At 43.0% G+C, this 15,791-nt stretch overlaps 1 protein-coding gene across 5 annotated transcripts in view; it reads left to right on the top strand.

Moving 5' to 3' along the window:
- Window positions 1-15,791, top strand: part of ASAP1 (ArfGAP with SH3 domain, ankyrin repeat and PH domain 1) — a 399,692-nt gene that overhangs the window by 40,802 nt on the left and 343,099 nt on the right. For all 5 annotated transcript variants that reach the window (XM_025393739.1, XM_025393735.1, XM_025393737.1 and 2 more), the window contains exon 2: window positions 2,448-2,533. In XM_025393739.1, the coding sequence (XP_025249524.1) occupies window positions 2,475-2,533 (59 nt within the window). In that variant the 5' untranslated portion in view covers window positions 2,448-2,474. The remainder of the gene's footprint in view (window positions 1-2,447; window positions 2,534-15,791) is intronic.

The raw sequence follows: 15,791 nt of genomic DNA, 5'->3' as shown, positions 1-15,791 counted from the left end.
TCATTTTCAAGATTGTTTTGGCTATCCTGAGTCCATTGCATTTCCATATGCATTTTAAGATAAGCTTGTCAGTTCCTCATCTAATTTAAATTTGTGGTTCAGTGCTCAGGAAGATTCAATTGCTATTGGCATCTAAGTTTGAAAGAAGTAGTTTGATCATTTATCCAATAAGTATCTATTAATATTGTTGTGCCGGGCATTGTATAGTTGGTACTGCAACATACACCAATGAACAAATGCAAACACAATCTTTGTACCCATGTAGCTTATAATTGAAGAAAATTAGCAGATATTAATCAATCTTCACATTAAAAGATAATTAAAACAGATAAATTCCACGATCTAATCTGAAGGTGCAGAGTTTCTCTGAGCATATAATATTTAAGGAAGAACAGGAGTTACCTAGGCACAGAAGATGAGAGAAGAAGCCTTCCAGGCAGAGAGAACAGCACGGGCAAAGGACCTGTGGTGGAACAACTGCAGCATGTTCCAGAATCTAAGAAAATGTCCTACAGGCCGGGCGCGGTGGCCCACACCTGTAATCCCAGCACTTTGGGAGGCCAAAGTGGGCAGATCACCTGAGGTCAGGAGTTCGAGACCAGCCTGCTCAACATGGCAGAACCCCGTCTCTACTGAAAATACAAAAAATTAACCGAGTGTGGTGGTAGGCTCCTGTAATCCCAGCTACTTGGGAGGCTGAGGGAGGAGAATTGCTTGAACCTGGGAGGCGGAGGTTGCCGTGAGCCGAGATTGCGCCACTGCACTCCAGCCTGGGCAACAAGAGCAAAAGTCCATCTCACACACACACACACACACACACACACACACACACGCACAATAATAATAATAATAATTTAAAAAGAAAAAGAAAATGTCCTATGGCTGCAGCATTGTGCCTGGTAGACAGGATAAGGTCAGATAGGTGAGCAAGAGTCAGAACATGTTCAGTGATTTGGATTTTTATTCTGAAGCACTGAGAAGCTATTGAGGAATGTTAAGCTAGTGATGGAGAGTTGAGGGATGACACAATCAAATTTGTGTTTTCAAAATTGTATTCTTCATATCACTCAATTGTTAAGTGTGGTCTTATTTAGATCTGGTTTTTTTTTTTTTCCCCCCCAAAAAAAACACTTGTTAAAAACACCATGTTTGACATTTATGAGACTATTAAGAATTTGAACATTGTGTGAATATTTGATGATCTCAAGGAATTATTGCTATCTTTTTAAGATATGGTAGTAGTTTTACCGTGATATTTTTTCCAGAGACCTTATCTTAGAAATCCATATGGTAATATTTATGACTGAAATGATAAGATATCTGGAAATTTCCTCAAAATAATAATGCACAGGCAGGAAGGATGAGGGTTTGGATGGGGTGGGTGTGATTATGGGTTAATGTGATTAGACTGGGTGGTGGGTTCAGGTGGTATATGATATACTTCTCTGTTTTTATGTCTGTACACAATTCCCTGTAATAAAAGGTTTAAAAAAAAAAAACCACCACAAAAGATTATTCTGCTTTCAGCATGGAAGACTAGATTTCAGAGGGAGAAATGGTGACGAGGGGAGATCAGTTAGGAGGCAGTGGCAGTGGCCCAGGTAAGAATGATGGAGGCTTGGTCCAGAGCTGGACCAGTGGAGGTGGGGAGAGATAAGTGGAGAGATCTTTAGGAAGTAAAGTAGACATGAATTGGGGATGGATTGGTTATAGGGGTGAGGGAAATGGTGGAACCGAGATGTCCCTCGGTTTTTGGCCCTGGATGGAGATGACACACTGAACTAGGAATCACTGGATAAAAACCAAGGAGGTCCCTTGGCTCAATTTATTTTTATATCCCCACTTCTGTTTCCCTCCATTCTGCAAATATTGAAGCTGTTCCCTTATGTAACAGCTTTTATCCCAGACTTCCTGTGCTCTGTGCACTCAGCAATTAATTAAGCTTTGGTATGCATGAATTAATTAAAATCCTCTCCCAGGTTCAGAGGGGCTGTCCTGAAATATGTGTATTCATCTATATCTGCCTTCATCCTGGAACTGATTTCCTTTGCTGGGTGAACACTTTTGCTTTGTCGTGGGCACACAGCTGCAGGCGTCTGTCTGTCTGTCTGTTGCATCCATCAGCACCTTTAATTTTATGTTTAGGAGCCTAGGTCTAGAGAAGTTAATGACTTGTAAATTGCTCTCCAACGTAGAGCTAGAAATAGAATGCCGGAAGGATTCCTGAGCACTTACTTGCATAGAGATTCAATGACGGAGGTATCAGCCCCACCGTAGGAAGCTGAAATAGTAGTTTCCTTCATATTTCTGACAGCCACTCTGTGGTGCAAGAACATTCCTGACAAAGGTGCGGCCTCCAAATGAAATCCCATGTTGGTCTGAGACAATGTCTTCCGCCCAGTTTCACTGGATGACTCTTGTCCCCTTTTTGTCCTGCCCCCATCCAGGTCATTTTCTGATGTGACGGCTGAGACATGAGATCTTCAGCCTCCAGGCTCTCCAGTTTTTCGTCGAGAGATTCACTATGGAATCGGTGAGTGATCTCTAGCCCACCCTGTCCAGCAAACCTGGCCTGGGAGATACAGTGGGATTCTTCTTGGGAGTTGAAATGCAGAATTCTATCAAACACAAGCACTGGAATCTAACAGAGACTGTTGGCACGATTGTTATCAGAGAACAGAGCTCTAGCATTTGTACAGGTGTAGACTGTCTACTATGTTTTCTGTCACATTATCCATTGCCTTTATTTATAAGGAAAGTTGTCTGAGTGGTGGTACCTATAAGAAGTCGAGAGTAGCAACAACAGTGACACCATCAACAAGATAAGGTGCTATAGGAGTCCACTGTGTTTTAGGTTCTTTAAAAACATTTCAGGCCGGACGTGGTGGCTCAAGCCTGTAATCCCAGCACTTTGGGAGGCTGAGGTGGGTGGATCATTTGAGGTCAGGAGTTCAAAACCAGCCTGACCAACATGGTGAAACCTTGTCTCTACTAAAATATAAAAATTTGCTGGGCGTGGTAGCATGTGACTGTAATCTCAGCTACTTGGGAGGCTGAGGCAGGAGAATTGCTTGAACCCGGGAGGCGAAGGTTGCAGTGAGCCAAGATTGCGCCACTACACTCCAGCCTGGGCAACATAGTGAGACTCCCTCTCAAAAATAAAAATTAAAATTAAAAATTAAAAATACAATAAAATAAAATTTCATTTACTCCACCCAACAATCCTGCCAAGTAAGAATTTCTACTTTCGGCCGGGTGCAGTGGCTCACGCCTGTAACCCTAGCACTTTGGGAGGCCAAGGCGGGTGGATCACCTGAGGTCAGTAGTTCGAGACCAACCTGGCCAACATGGTGAAACCCCATCTCTACTAAAAATACAAAAAATAAGCCGGGCGTGGTGGCAGGCGCCTGTAATCCCAGCTACTCGGGAGGCTGAAGAAGGAGAATCACTTGAACCCCAGAAGCAGAGGTTGCAGTGGGCTGAGATCATGCCACTGCACCCCAGCCTGGGGGCCAAGAACAAGACTTCATCTAAAAAAAAAAAAAGAATTTCTACATTCATTTTACAGATAAAGAACTTGCCCAGCTAGATGTAAGTCAATTTTCCCTTACTGCAGGACCCTTGTATTTTTTTTTTTTTTAATACACTGTGCCATGTCACCTCTTGGGAGAGGTAGAGGTATGACTTATTCCATTTTGCAGCTGGGAATACTGAGGCCTGATGTAGGGACACATGATGAAGAGTCTAAGGAGCCTGGCCTCAGTGGATGAAAGTTTGTGTTAGAGGATGATAAAAATTAGACTGGACAGGAAGAACCATGAAAAGCTAGGCCGGGAAAACTTGTAGAGTCTGAGAATCTTAAAAAGCTGGCAGACTGACTGGCACAGGGTTGACCTATTGGGGCCTGGGTTTCTAAGAAGTCCACGTGGTGGAAAGTGTGTGGGTGCTAGAAGGGGTGGTTGAATCCTGGCCCTGGCACTGACTTGCTGTGTGATCTCACAGAAGATACTGACTTTCAGCCGGGCGCAGTGGCTCACGCCTGTAATCCCAGCACTTTTGGAAGCCGAGACGGGCGGATCACCTGAGGTCGGGAGTTCGAGACCAGCCTAACCAACATGGAGAAACTCCGTCTCTACTAAAAATACAAAATTAGCTGGGTGTGGTGGCGCGTGCCTATAATCCCAGCTACTTGGGAGGCTGAGGCAGGAGAATCTCTTGAACCCGGGAGGCGGAGGTTGCGATGAGCTGAGATCGCGCCGTTATACTCCGGCCTGGGAAAAAAAAAAAAAAAAGACACTGACTTTCTCTGTTTCTTCTGTTTTCTTATCCTTGAAAAAGGGGTAATATTTATGTTTCAAATTTTTTGGTGTAGTTTAGAAAAAATGTATAGTAAAGTGTTTTACATAAAGTAGGCACATAAGGCATTGTAATTACTTAAATTTTTAGGTTGAAAATAGTTTTTAAAGGATGATTAGATAAACAAATGTGTCCTGAATGGGCGGGTGAGGTGAGAGGCTGGAGGCAGAGAGGTCAACCTGAGAGATTTTGATATGATTCAGACATGATACCGCCTTCCAGGGTAAATGAAGCTTTACTTTTATTTTCAAAATTTGTCTATTATAGGATTACCCAAAGTCATGTTTATTTTGTTTTTTTCTTTTTATAAGTCGAGTCCAGCACAAAATGGCATTCATTTTGCAGGTATCTTTTTAGGTGATATTAATTATAATTGCAATAACTCAGTGCATTATTAGAATCAGGTTCTGCTGACAATGACATAAAATCTAAAAGAACATTGGCTTAGAGAAGTGTCTCTCTTACCTAAAAGTTCAGGTACAAGTAGTACAGATTGTATACAGCAATCTATGAGAGACCTGGGCTTTTTCTCTCGTTTGTCTGTCATATGAGCCTCTATTCCCAAGGTCACCTCATGGCCCCATTTTAGCTGCTTCTGCTCTAGCCATCACATCTAACAGCAGGAGGAAAGAACGAGATGAAGAAAGGCACGCCCCATCCTTTAAGGATGTTTCCTGGAAGTTGCACCTCCTGCTCCTCCTTATATTCTACTGTCCAGAATTTAGTTCTCTGGCTTCATTTTGCGGCAGAGAAAGCTGGGAAGTGGAATCTTTATTCTGCATGACTGTGTGCTTACCAAATTGAGAGTTGTTATTATAGAAGAAGAGAGCAGATATTGGAGGACTGATCTTTTCTTGCCACGCTACTTGTTCTTAGAGGATTCTGCTGACAGGATAGGCTCTGCAGCCAGCCTGCTGGAGTTTACATTCTGGATCCATGGTTTTGTAGTTCTGTGACCTTGGAAAAGCTACTTAACTTCTCTGTGCCTTGGCTTCTTCCTATTCTCTCCTATTTTATGCAGACTTACAAGGGTTGTTTTGAGCACTAATTGAGTTAAGGTAAAGCACTTGGAACGGTGCCTGGTACATGGTAAGTGCTATATAAGTTTTAGCCATTATGACTACTACTATTGCTACTAGTATCTCTCTAGTACTTCTACTACTACTGCCACTGCTACTTCTGCTATGACTACTGCTACTTCTGTTACCATTATTACTATTAATACTTTTACCATGTCTGCTGCTTCTACTAATGTTACCACTACTGCTTCTGCTGTCACTTCTGCTGCTGCTAGTACTGTTGTGACTACTTCTACTTCTCTCCTACTACTATTACTGCTATGCCATTATTATTTTTAAATTGTATTCTCATAGCATGGTAAGTACTGTTTTTCCCAATAGAAGATAAGAATCAGAGAGGATAGTAACTGGTCAGATGCCATCCATGGTCTACCCTTGGGTGGGTAGGGGATAGCGACTTGAAGGGAGCATAAGGCAGGTTTCTGCGGTTCTGCTAATGTGCTGTTTCCTGATCTGGGTGATGTTTCATTAGTGTAAAAATTCCTTGCATGACATACTTGTGACAGATAATTTTGTGTATGTATCTTATATGTCAATAAAAACATGTCATGTAGCTGCAAAGTGGTGGAGCGTGAGTGAAAACTACACTCGCCTGATTTTCCAAAACCTGTGCTCTTAGCTGTAACACAAGGCCAGCACCATTATTCCTCTGATTGATTGATTGATTCATTCATTTATTCATTCATTCATCTAACTTATATTGATAACTGCTTATTACTTATGTGCCAGGAACCTGGCTAGGATGCCTGGGATACAAAGGTGCATGCTGTAAACATGACCCTGCCCTCATGGGGCTTCTTATCTAGAGGAAAAGGAAAGAGGTAAATGCCATTCAGATTAGCAGCCACCAGGCTAGGTTCAGTGTGGGATGCCCTGGGGCCACAGGAGGGGCATGGAAGCTAACCCAGCCCCACCGGCTCATCTGCTAAAATAACATAGATGTGTCTCTCAACCAACTCCTTAGATGGGGGAAAAGTTCCCACATCAGTGGGTAAGCTGACCACAGGAGGGCCATATCAAGAAATATAAAGCAGTTCTCCCCATCCCTTGCTTAACTGGCATAAGAAGGGGTCAGCTTTTCTTGTCACTGTCACAGTTGTGAACCTACCTGATGTTCCATGGGGTAGGCACTTGCCGCCCTTGTGAGTTCAATAGCAGACAAGGGAATCGCAGGAACAGAGACTTCACTTACCAAGACGTGTGGACAGGGACCTCTTATTTAAAATAAATATGTGGGCTGGGCATGGTGGCTCATGCCTATAATCCTAGCACTTTGGGAGGCCAAGGCGGGTGGATCACCTGAGGCCAGGAGTTTGAGACCAGCCTGGCCAACACAGCGAAACCCTGTCTCTACTAAGAATACAAAAATTAGCCAGACATGGTGGTGTGCGCCTTGGGAGGCTGAGGCAGGAGAATCGCTTGAACCTGGGAGACAGAGGTTGCAGTGAGCTAAGATTGTGCCACTGCACTCCAGCCTGGGCAACAAAGCGGGACTCTTTCTCAACAACAATGACAACAAAACCAACAACAAAATTCTCATAAATAAGTGAATGAATGAATGAATGAATGAATGAATAACATCACAGTCCACAGCAATGCAGCTGTCATCCCTGGGAAAACTCAAGTCCAAGGGAATAAAGAACAAGACCTGTTTCCTTTATTCACCCCAAATACCATCAGAGAGACAGGAGCACAGCACATGGAAGTGGAATTGAATTCTAAATTTTGAGCCAGCATTAGAAATCAGTTGGCCTTATGTTCAGGTTTTTCTCCATATGTAGAAAAGAAGTGACCGAAACTTTAGACCCTCCTCAGCCAAGCCCATGAGAAACCTCTGTGACGCCTCCTCCCTCTTTTGCCTTTCCAAATGTCAAACAGATGCCCTGTCATTATCATGCCGCCGGCTGTCAGCCCAAATTGAATTTCCCTGAGCCCAGCTGATGTCCCTTTTTGGCTGCAGGGCAGGGGTCAGGAATGCATGCTGCACATGGACGGGAACGTGTCCCTGGAGCTGAACGCAGAAGGCTGACCTCTCAACTCTGCATTGCTAACATAGTTGGAAGGGTTAGGAAGCCTTATGATTTCTGGATGTAAAAGAAAAAGAAATGCGTTTTAGAAAAACAGTAAGTTCTGCTGCGAAAGCCCTTTCAGAATAATTGAGTCTATTTAAAATTCAACTGGTTGTTTCACAGCATTGACTGTACCTCAGTTAGATACATAAAGTAAGGTTCTGGCTAAACTGAGAGATGGGAAGTGATGATCCTGGTCTTATCTTCCTCCCTCATTTCCTATTTCCCTCCCCGCCTTTAAAATTTATTAAACAGCGACTGTGTGCCAGGTCCTACGCTCTGTCCTGGGGAAATACATGAATAAGACTCATGGCAAAGCCTTCTTGAGCTTATCCTTCATTTGTTTTTAGAAAACATATTCATTCTACAAATGTTTCCTGAGCACCTAATTTGCTCAAGTCTCTCAGTGGAGATAAAAAACATGGTTCCTCCCCTTACTACGTGTATACTTTAGTTTTTAATCACTTTTCTGGTGACCTACTATGTGCCAGGGTCTGTGCAAGCTGCCAGGATAACAAGGGAAACAAAAACAGCTTCTGCTTTGATGGAGCTAAAAGACTAGAAAATGTTCCATTAGTTTCCTAGGGCAGCCGTGACAAAGTACCACAAACTCGGTGGCTTAAAACAACAGAAATATGGCCGGGCGCGGTGGCTCACACCTGTAATCCCAGCACTTTGGGAGACTGAGGTGGGTGGATTACCTAAGATCAAGAGTTTGAGACCAGCCTGGCTAACATGGTGAAACCCCATCTCTACTAAAAATACAAAATTAGCTGGGCCTAGTGGCGGGTGCCTGTAATCCCAGCTACTCGGGAGGCTGAGCAGGAGAATTGCTTGAACCTGGGAGGTAGAGGTTGCAGTGAGCCAAGATCGCGTCACTGCCCTCCAGCCTGGGCGACAGAGTGAGACTCTGTCTCAAAAAAAAAAAAGAAAGAAATGTATTGTCTCAGAGTTTGGAGGCCAGAAGTTCAAGATCAAGGTGTTGGCAGAGTCATGCTCCCTCTGAAACCTGTAGGGGAGAATCCTACCTTGCCTCTTCCTAGCTTCTGATGTCACCAGCAGTCCTTGTTCCTCGGCTTGCAGCCTCATCACTCCAGTTCCTGCCTGTGTTGTCCTGTGGCATTCTGCCTGGGTGCCTCTCTTCTCTCTTATAAGGACAGCAGTTGTACTGGATTGCAGGACTGTCCTTCTCCCATGTGACCTCATCTTAATCACCACCTTAATTATATCTGCAAAGACCCTGTTTCCAAGTAAATCCACATTCATGGATGAGTGGGTGGCTAAAATCTCCACTTTTTGCAAGAGGACGCAATTCAACCCATTTCAAACGTATATAATGATAGAAAGCGCCCACAGTACCTGGTGCATGGTGGGCCTTGTTATTGCCTTCCCTTTGTTTCCACTTTATCTCAGCATCTAAAGGGTGAGCACCTTGAGGGCAGGAACTCTGTGTTACTCTGAGTGAGTGCTTCCAGATTTCTTGCCAGGGAAGTGAGACAGATGTTTTTCTTGTGTCACGGCAGGTACGTTTTTGTGCAGTCCCTGGTTGATGGGAAAGGCTCTTTCTTGCTACTGTCATTAGTTTTTGTTTCTTATGCTGATGGTTGATGAGGGAGTCATGGGGGAAGAATACCTTGACTGGACAGCTGGGCCTGATGGTTAAAATGGTTAAACCAGGTTCCTCTCCTGGTTCTGCTGTTTGCTGGTCATGTGAGTCTGGGTACATTTCCTCCTTTCTGTGCCTCCAGGCATCTCATCTGTACCCCTTAGGAGTGAGTTTGTTTGTCTGTTTGTTTCTTTGTTTTGAGATTTAACACCTTCCAGGGAGAAGGGCTTCCCTGGCCCATTCAGCACATTCCCCTCAGAAAGACTCGTGCACACTGTTTAGCCCCATTCACCATCAAAACATTTCCTCATGATTTTCCTAAGGACAATTTTTCAGAAATATGGCAAACAGCCCTTGCACAAAGATGTCCATTGGAGCATCATTTAAAATGGTAAACTGTTACAAACAAGACAAAATCCTGCTCTACTATGAGCAATGGGTTAATGAATTAGGGGTAGAAGGATGAAAAACAAATTAGGGTAAAATAATGCAGCCATTAAAAAGAAGATAAGTTATGAGAACACTTATAATATAACTGTCATGTTAAAAAAAAGAAAGGTTTATTTTTGAGGAAGTGACTTAATTTCTCTGTGCCTCGGTGCCGTGGTTTGGATATTTGACTCCTTTAAACCTCTTATTGAAATATGATCCCCAATGTTGAAGGTGGGGGGGCCTAATGGGAAATGTTTGGGTCATAGAGGCGGATCCCTCATGAATGAGTTCTCACTGTTAGTTCCCGTGACAGCTGTTCCTTTAAAAGATCCTAGCCCCTCCCCCACTTCCTTCTCTCACCATCTGATCTCTGCACATGCTGGCTCCCCTTCCCCTTCTGCCACGAGTGGAAGCAACCTGAGGCCCTCACCAGAAGCAGATGCTGGCGCTGTGCTTCTTGTACAACCTGCAGAACCAAGAGCCAAATAAACCTCTTTTCTTTATTAATTACCCAGCCTCAGTTACTCTGCTAGAGCAGGACAGATGGACTGAAATACTCAGCTTCCTGATAACAGTACTTCCCTCCTACATAGGATTGTTTTGAGAATTAAATGGGATAGTACATCTAAAGCACATGAACAGTACTTGGCACATCTTAGGTGCTCACTAAATGCTAATTGTTATTGTTAGTTATTTATCATGTGGTCTAAACCGTATGCAGAATATTCATAGAAAAAGATTAGAATAAGTAACACAGATGAATACACATACCTTTCCCCTATTAGATGTCTTATTCAAAGGGACTTCCTTCTGTCTGTCAGCAAACATTGCACAGCTTCTCTGTATCAAGCACTCTGATAGTCTGTAAGGCAGTGGGTCTCCCTTTAGGAGTGTGTATGAGAATCCCTTTTGGGGGCTTTTTAAAAAACCCAGATGCTTAGAAATGCTGATGCAATAGATGTGTGGTGTGTCCCAGGCATCTGCAGTCTTAAAAGATATTCCACAAATGATTTTGACTCTCAAGGTTGATATATAAGTTAAAGTATTTTCCCTCAAGAAGTTTGCAAACCAGATGAGAAGATGGGACAAGCAGTGTCATGAGGCAGAATGTAAGTGCTATAGATTAGGCGCTGCCAGGTCTGGCTCTCCCCCTGCACAACTTTGCAAAAATAGAGATGGTCTTTGTTGTACCACTAGATGTGGACTCAGAACCCACAGGGTGAAGCCTTTCCAGGGGATTCCGGTGATCAGCCTGGTAGGGGACCATGGGTGAGGACTGTGAGTGCTTCCTGTTTGAGAGAACTCAGGGGGTCTCTCTGGCCTGGGATTGTCACAGGAGCTCTCTCTAAAGATGTGTAATATGCTATCTAAGAATACATTATTACATTTACCATATTGGACTGAAATGACCTGTTAGATATCTATTGCCCCGACATACTCTGAGTGCCTTGAAGGCGGGAATCATGCATGCATTGGTTAGCCTTGTGATAGTGCCTCCATGTCTTATCTTGGCATTGACCTCTCCTGACCCCCAGTACCTGCCTAGGTGCAGCAGGATAGATGCCGAACCAAAGTTTTTCCAAAGCCATTTTCTCAAAGCCGTGAGGACTGATATATTTTCTCTGGTTGGTAGTAGTGAATGCTTTTTAAAAAATCTTTATTTTAAAATATTTTAATTGTGGTGAAGTATGCATAACATAAAAATTACTATCGTTAACTATTTTTAAGAACAATTCAGTGGCATTAAGTATGTTCACATTGTTGTGCAACCATTGCCGCCAAATCCATCTCCAGAATTCTTTTCATCTTGCAAAACTGAAATTCTGTACCCATCAAATTCTAACTCCTTCTGTCCCCTTCCCACTCCCATCCCTGGAAATAACCATTCTACTTACTGTCTGTATGAATTTGACTACTCTAGGTATCTTATGTAAGTGGAATCATACAGTATTTGTCTTTTTGTTACTGCCTTACTTAGTATAATGTCCTCAAGGTTCATCCCTATTACAGCAGGTATCAGAATTCCCTTCATTTTTGAGGCTAAATAACATCCCATTGTATGTACATATCATATTTTGTTTATCCATTCATTCGTGGATGAATACGTGGGTGCTTTTACCTTTTGGTTGTTGTGAATTACGCTGCTATGAATATGGATATACAGATAGTTCCAGATCCTGCTTTCAGTTTGGGGCAGAGGGAGGATATATACCCAGAAGTGGAATTCCTGGATCATATGGTAATTCCATGTTTACTTCTTGAGGAACTGCCAGACTGTTTTCCGTTGTACATTCTGCACCAGTTTACATTCCCACCAGTAGTGCACAAGAGTTCTCATTTCTCCATATTGTCACCAACACTTGTTATTTTCTGTTTTTGTGATAGTAGCCATCCTAGTAGGTATGAATGCTTTTAACTGGTGAATGCCTTTAGTGAGGACATTCTATTTTCAGCTTTGTATTTCACTTAGGTTGTGTGGCCCAATTAAACAGTCTCCAAGCATTTATTTAAGCCCTAAGCACTGAGAATACAGACTTAAATAATACATGCATGTACCTGCCTTCAAGGCACTCAGAGTATGTCAGGGGAAATAGATATCTAACAGGTAATTTCAGTCCAGTATGGTAGGTGTAATCATATATTCCTAATAGCATATTATGCCTTAAATACAGTTGAAGATTCCAGGAAATCTTGACGGAGTTTGGTGCCTTAGTATAAAACACATTAGTACATCATTCAGGCAGTCTGAGATTCCTAGAATATTTAGGCTGGAAGGGACTTGTAGACTTTCCAATAGAGCTTTCTATGAACTGGAAATGTTCTGTATCTGCCACATGTGGCTTTTGAGCACTTAGAATGTGCCTAGTGCAACTGAGAAACTGGAGTTACAAAGTTCATGTCATTTTAGTGAATTTATGTTTAAATTGAAGTTAGCTATAGGTAGTGGCTACTGTGTAAGACAGAGAGGTGAAGCGAGGTAATACTGAGAATTCTCATGCTTGAATATGCATGTGGGTCAGCTGGGGAGCTGTTAAAAAGCAGATTCTCAGGCCCTCCCTTTAGTGTTGCTAATTCCTTAAGTTGTATTAGGGTCAAGGAACCTGTATTTTAACAACCACCACAGGTGATTCTGATGCAGGTGTAGTTTGAGAAATGCCAAATCTTGTGGTTTTCAAGCTTTTGTATCCTCAGAATATTTTCCTCAAATGAAAGCTTAAAGCCTGGGCAAAATAATGGGACCCTGTCTCTAAAAACAAACAAACAAACAAACACCTTAAAAATATTAGCTGGGCATAGTAGCACACACCTATAGTCCCAGTTAGTTGGGAGGCTGAGGTGGAAGGATTGCTTGAGCCTGGAAAGTTGAGGCTGCAGTGAGCTGTGATTATGGCACTGCACTCCAGCCTAGGAAACAGAAGGAGACCCAGTCTCAGGAAAAAAAAAAAAAAAAGAAAGACAAGAAAAAAAAAGAAAGCTAAAGAGAGAGCTCAGTGAATAGAACAGAGAATAGAGTTGTTCCAGCTTAGGTAGGTCTGGCTGGTACCAGAACTTTATACAGGTTAGGGGACCACACTCTACCCTGTCTGGGGAAGGTACTGGGGTTTCTTGGAGCATAATTTGTACAACTCTAACCTAGTACAACCACATCACTTTATTCATCTTAAATCCTGTGAGATGTAAAATAAGATTTGGTTTTGTAATACCTATAAACATACCAGAACCAATTACAAACCAATAGGCACCTCTGGAAATGCAAATTGAAGCAGAAACACAATTAGTGCATTAGTCAGCCATTTTTTCCCTTGTCCTGGACTTTAACCAGCCATCTTGGCGTCACAATGCGGAACTGCAGAGTAGTGATTAAAAACACAGGCTGTGTGACCTGGACAGGAAGGCAGTCTCCACCCTAGAGCTTACTGGGTAGTCCTAGGCAAGTTCCTCATCTGCAAAATGGATATAACAGTAGCTTCTACCTGAGACAATACATGTAGAACCTAGCACTTGGCACTAAGTATTCATTATTGTAACAACAACAACAACAACAACAACAGCAACAACAATAATACCAATAGCTAATGCTCACAGAGCATTTAACTTGAGCCAGGTCCTTTCTTCTAAGCACTTGCTGTTTATTAACTCATTCAGTCCTTACCACAATCCTGTGAGTAGATAGTATTGTTATTTCCATTGTAAAGACAAGCTAAAGCTCATAGAGGTTTGGAAAATTATTTAAGACCACATTGGTCAGTGGCAGAAGTGGAACTTGGTTGCAGGGAATCTGGCCCTGGAGCCTGCAGTTTTCACTTTTACTTCCTGTGCTATTATATTATCCCCAGGCTCTAAGGAAAGCCTGTTAAGATGATCCTTTCATCCCCTCCCCCAAGCCCTAGCTCTAAATCTCAAAGCTTTGGAATTAATCTGTAAGTCAACTCAGCTTCCGCGAAGCATCTGACCCAGTTGATCACTCCCTCCCTCTAAAAACACGATTTTCTTTTGGCTTCCATGGCACCAAGCCGGCTTGGATTTCTTCTTGTGACTCTATCCTCTCAGTCTCTCAGTTGGACACCCCTTGCTCCAACTTACCTTGAAATATTTTTGAAGATGTCTCTATGCAAATTATACAGACATGCAAATTATATTATATGTTTGCAAATTATATCTCCAGCTGAATCTGTCCTCTGAGTTCCAGACTTGATGATCTGAAATGCCTAATTAATATCCCCATTTGGAAGTCGAACAGGGCTCTCAAACTTACTATGTCCAACATGGACTGTTCTCCTCACTCCTTTTGCAGGAGATCATGCTACACCCCTGCTTACAGCCACCACTGATCTCTAGTCCCCTGGAGTCTCACTCTGTCACCCAGGCTGGAGTGCAGTGGTGCAATCTTGGCTCACTGCCCATTTTACTTAGAATGAAATTCAGATTTCTTACCATGGCTACAAAGATTAGCATGATCTAGCCCCTGCCTATCTCTGTAACCTCCTGTGCTCCCACCCAATTTCCCCAAGAGGCTTTAGCACATTGGCCTCCTTGCTGTTCCTCACACTCAGCAAGTGCTATCCTGTCTCAGGACCCTGCTTCATGCTCTTCTTCTGCCTCCAGAGCCTTGTCCCTGTACCTCCTGTCCCCCACTCCATGGTCATGATATCCTGGAGTCTCAGCTTAAATGCTGTATCCTCAGACAGATCTTCCGAGCCACTCTAGCCTTTATTCTCTTTGGTTGCTCCCTGTATGTTTTCTTCCTAGCAGTTGTAACAATCTGGAATTGTTTGTTCTCTTGTGTATGTCTGCCACCCCCACCAGGCTATAAGCTCCCAGAGGACAAGGTCAGTGATGGCTGCTCATCTACTAAAGTTACTCCATGCCAGGCACAGAGTCTGGTACACAGGTGTTCAATAAATATGTATTGTTGTTGAAATAAAATCAGTGGCTGCTGCTAAGTCAATCATGAGTATAAAATACCAATTCTAGGCCTGTTATTTGTAGAATCCTTTCATGGACTAGACAATTTTCATATTTTTTAAAAATATTTTTTCTGAGATGGAGTCTCACTCTGTCACCCAGGCCGGAGTGCAGTGGTGCAATCTTGGCTCACTGCAACCTCTACCTCCTGGGTTCAAGTGATTCTCCTGCCTCAGCCTCCCAAGTAGGTGGGATTACAGGCGCGTGCCACCATGCTCAGCTAATTTTTGTATTTTGAGTAGGGACAAGGTCTTGCCATGTTAGCCAGCCTGGCCTCAAACTCCTGACCTCAAGTGATCTGCCTACCTCGGCCTCCCAAAGTGCTGGGATTACAGGCGTGAGCCACCGCATTTGCCGAACCTGGGCTTTTTAATGGGCCTTGGTCTCCATTTTCACATTTCTTCTTCCTGGGTCATCCAGAGTGTTCGGATTTACTGAGATCCTCTTAGGAAAAACAGCAGCCTTGGATACCCAATTCATATGAAAGTAGGTTTGATTTCGGTTTAGAATGGAAACTGTGAACTAATGCATTTTACAGATTTGAGTAGAGAACAGTTTTCTCTGTTTTTAAGAAAATAAAGAACAAAATGTGGAATAACTTTGTGTGCTACTGTAGTGCCACAAGCTCCTGAAAGGGGTTCTCTGCAAATATGTGGGGTTTGGTGCTTATAAACAACTACAAAGGTTTTCTTGAGAGTTGATAACCACGGCAACAAGGACGTCACTTCCACCGTGCAAACATGCTTGCCAAGCTGAAGTGTGGAGTGACAGTTTTTGGCTGAG

Source organism: Theropithecus gelada, chromosome 8, assembly GCF_003255815.1.
Source record: "Theropithecus gelada isolate Dixy chromosome 8, Tgel_1.0, whole genome shotgun sequence".
Taxonomy (NCBI): domain Eukaryota; kingdom Metazoa; phylum Chordata; class Mammalia; order Primates; family Cercopithecidae; genus Theropithecus; species Theropithecus gelada.
This window is presented reverse-complemented; position numbering and strand designations above follow the sequence as displayed.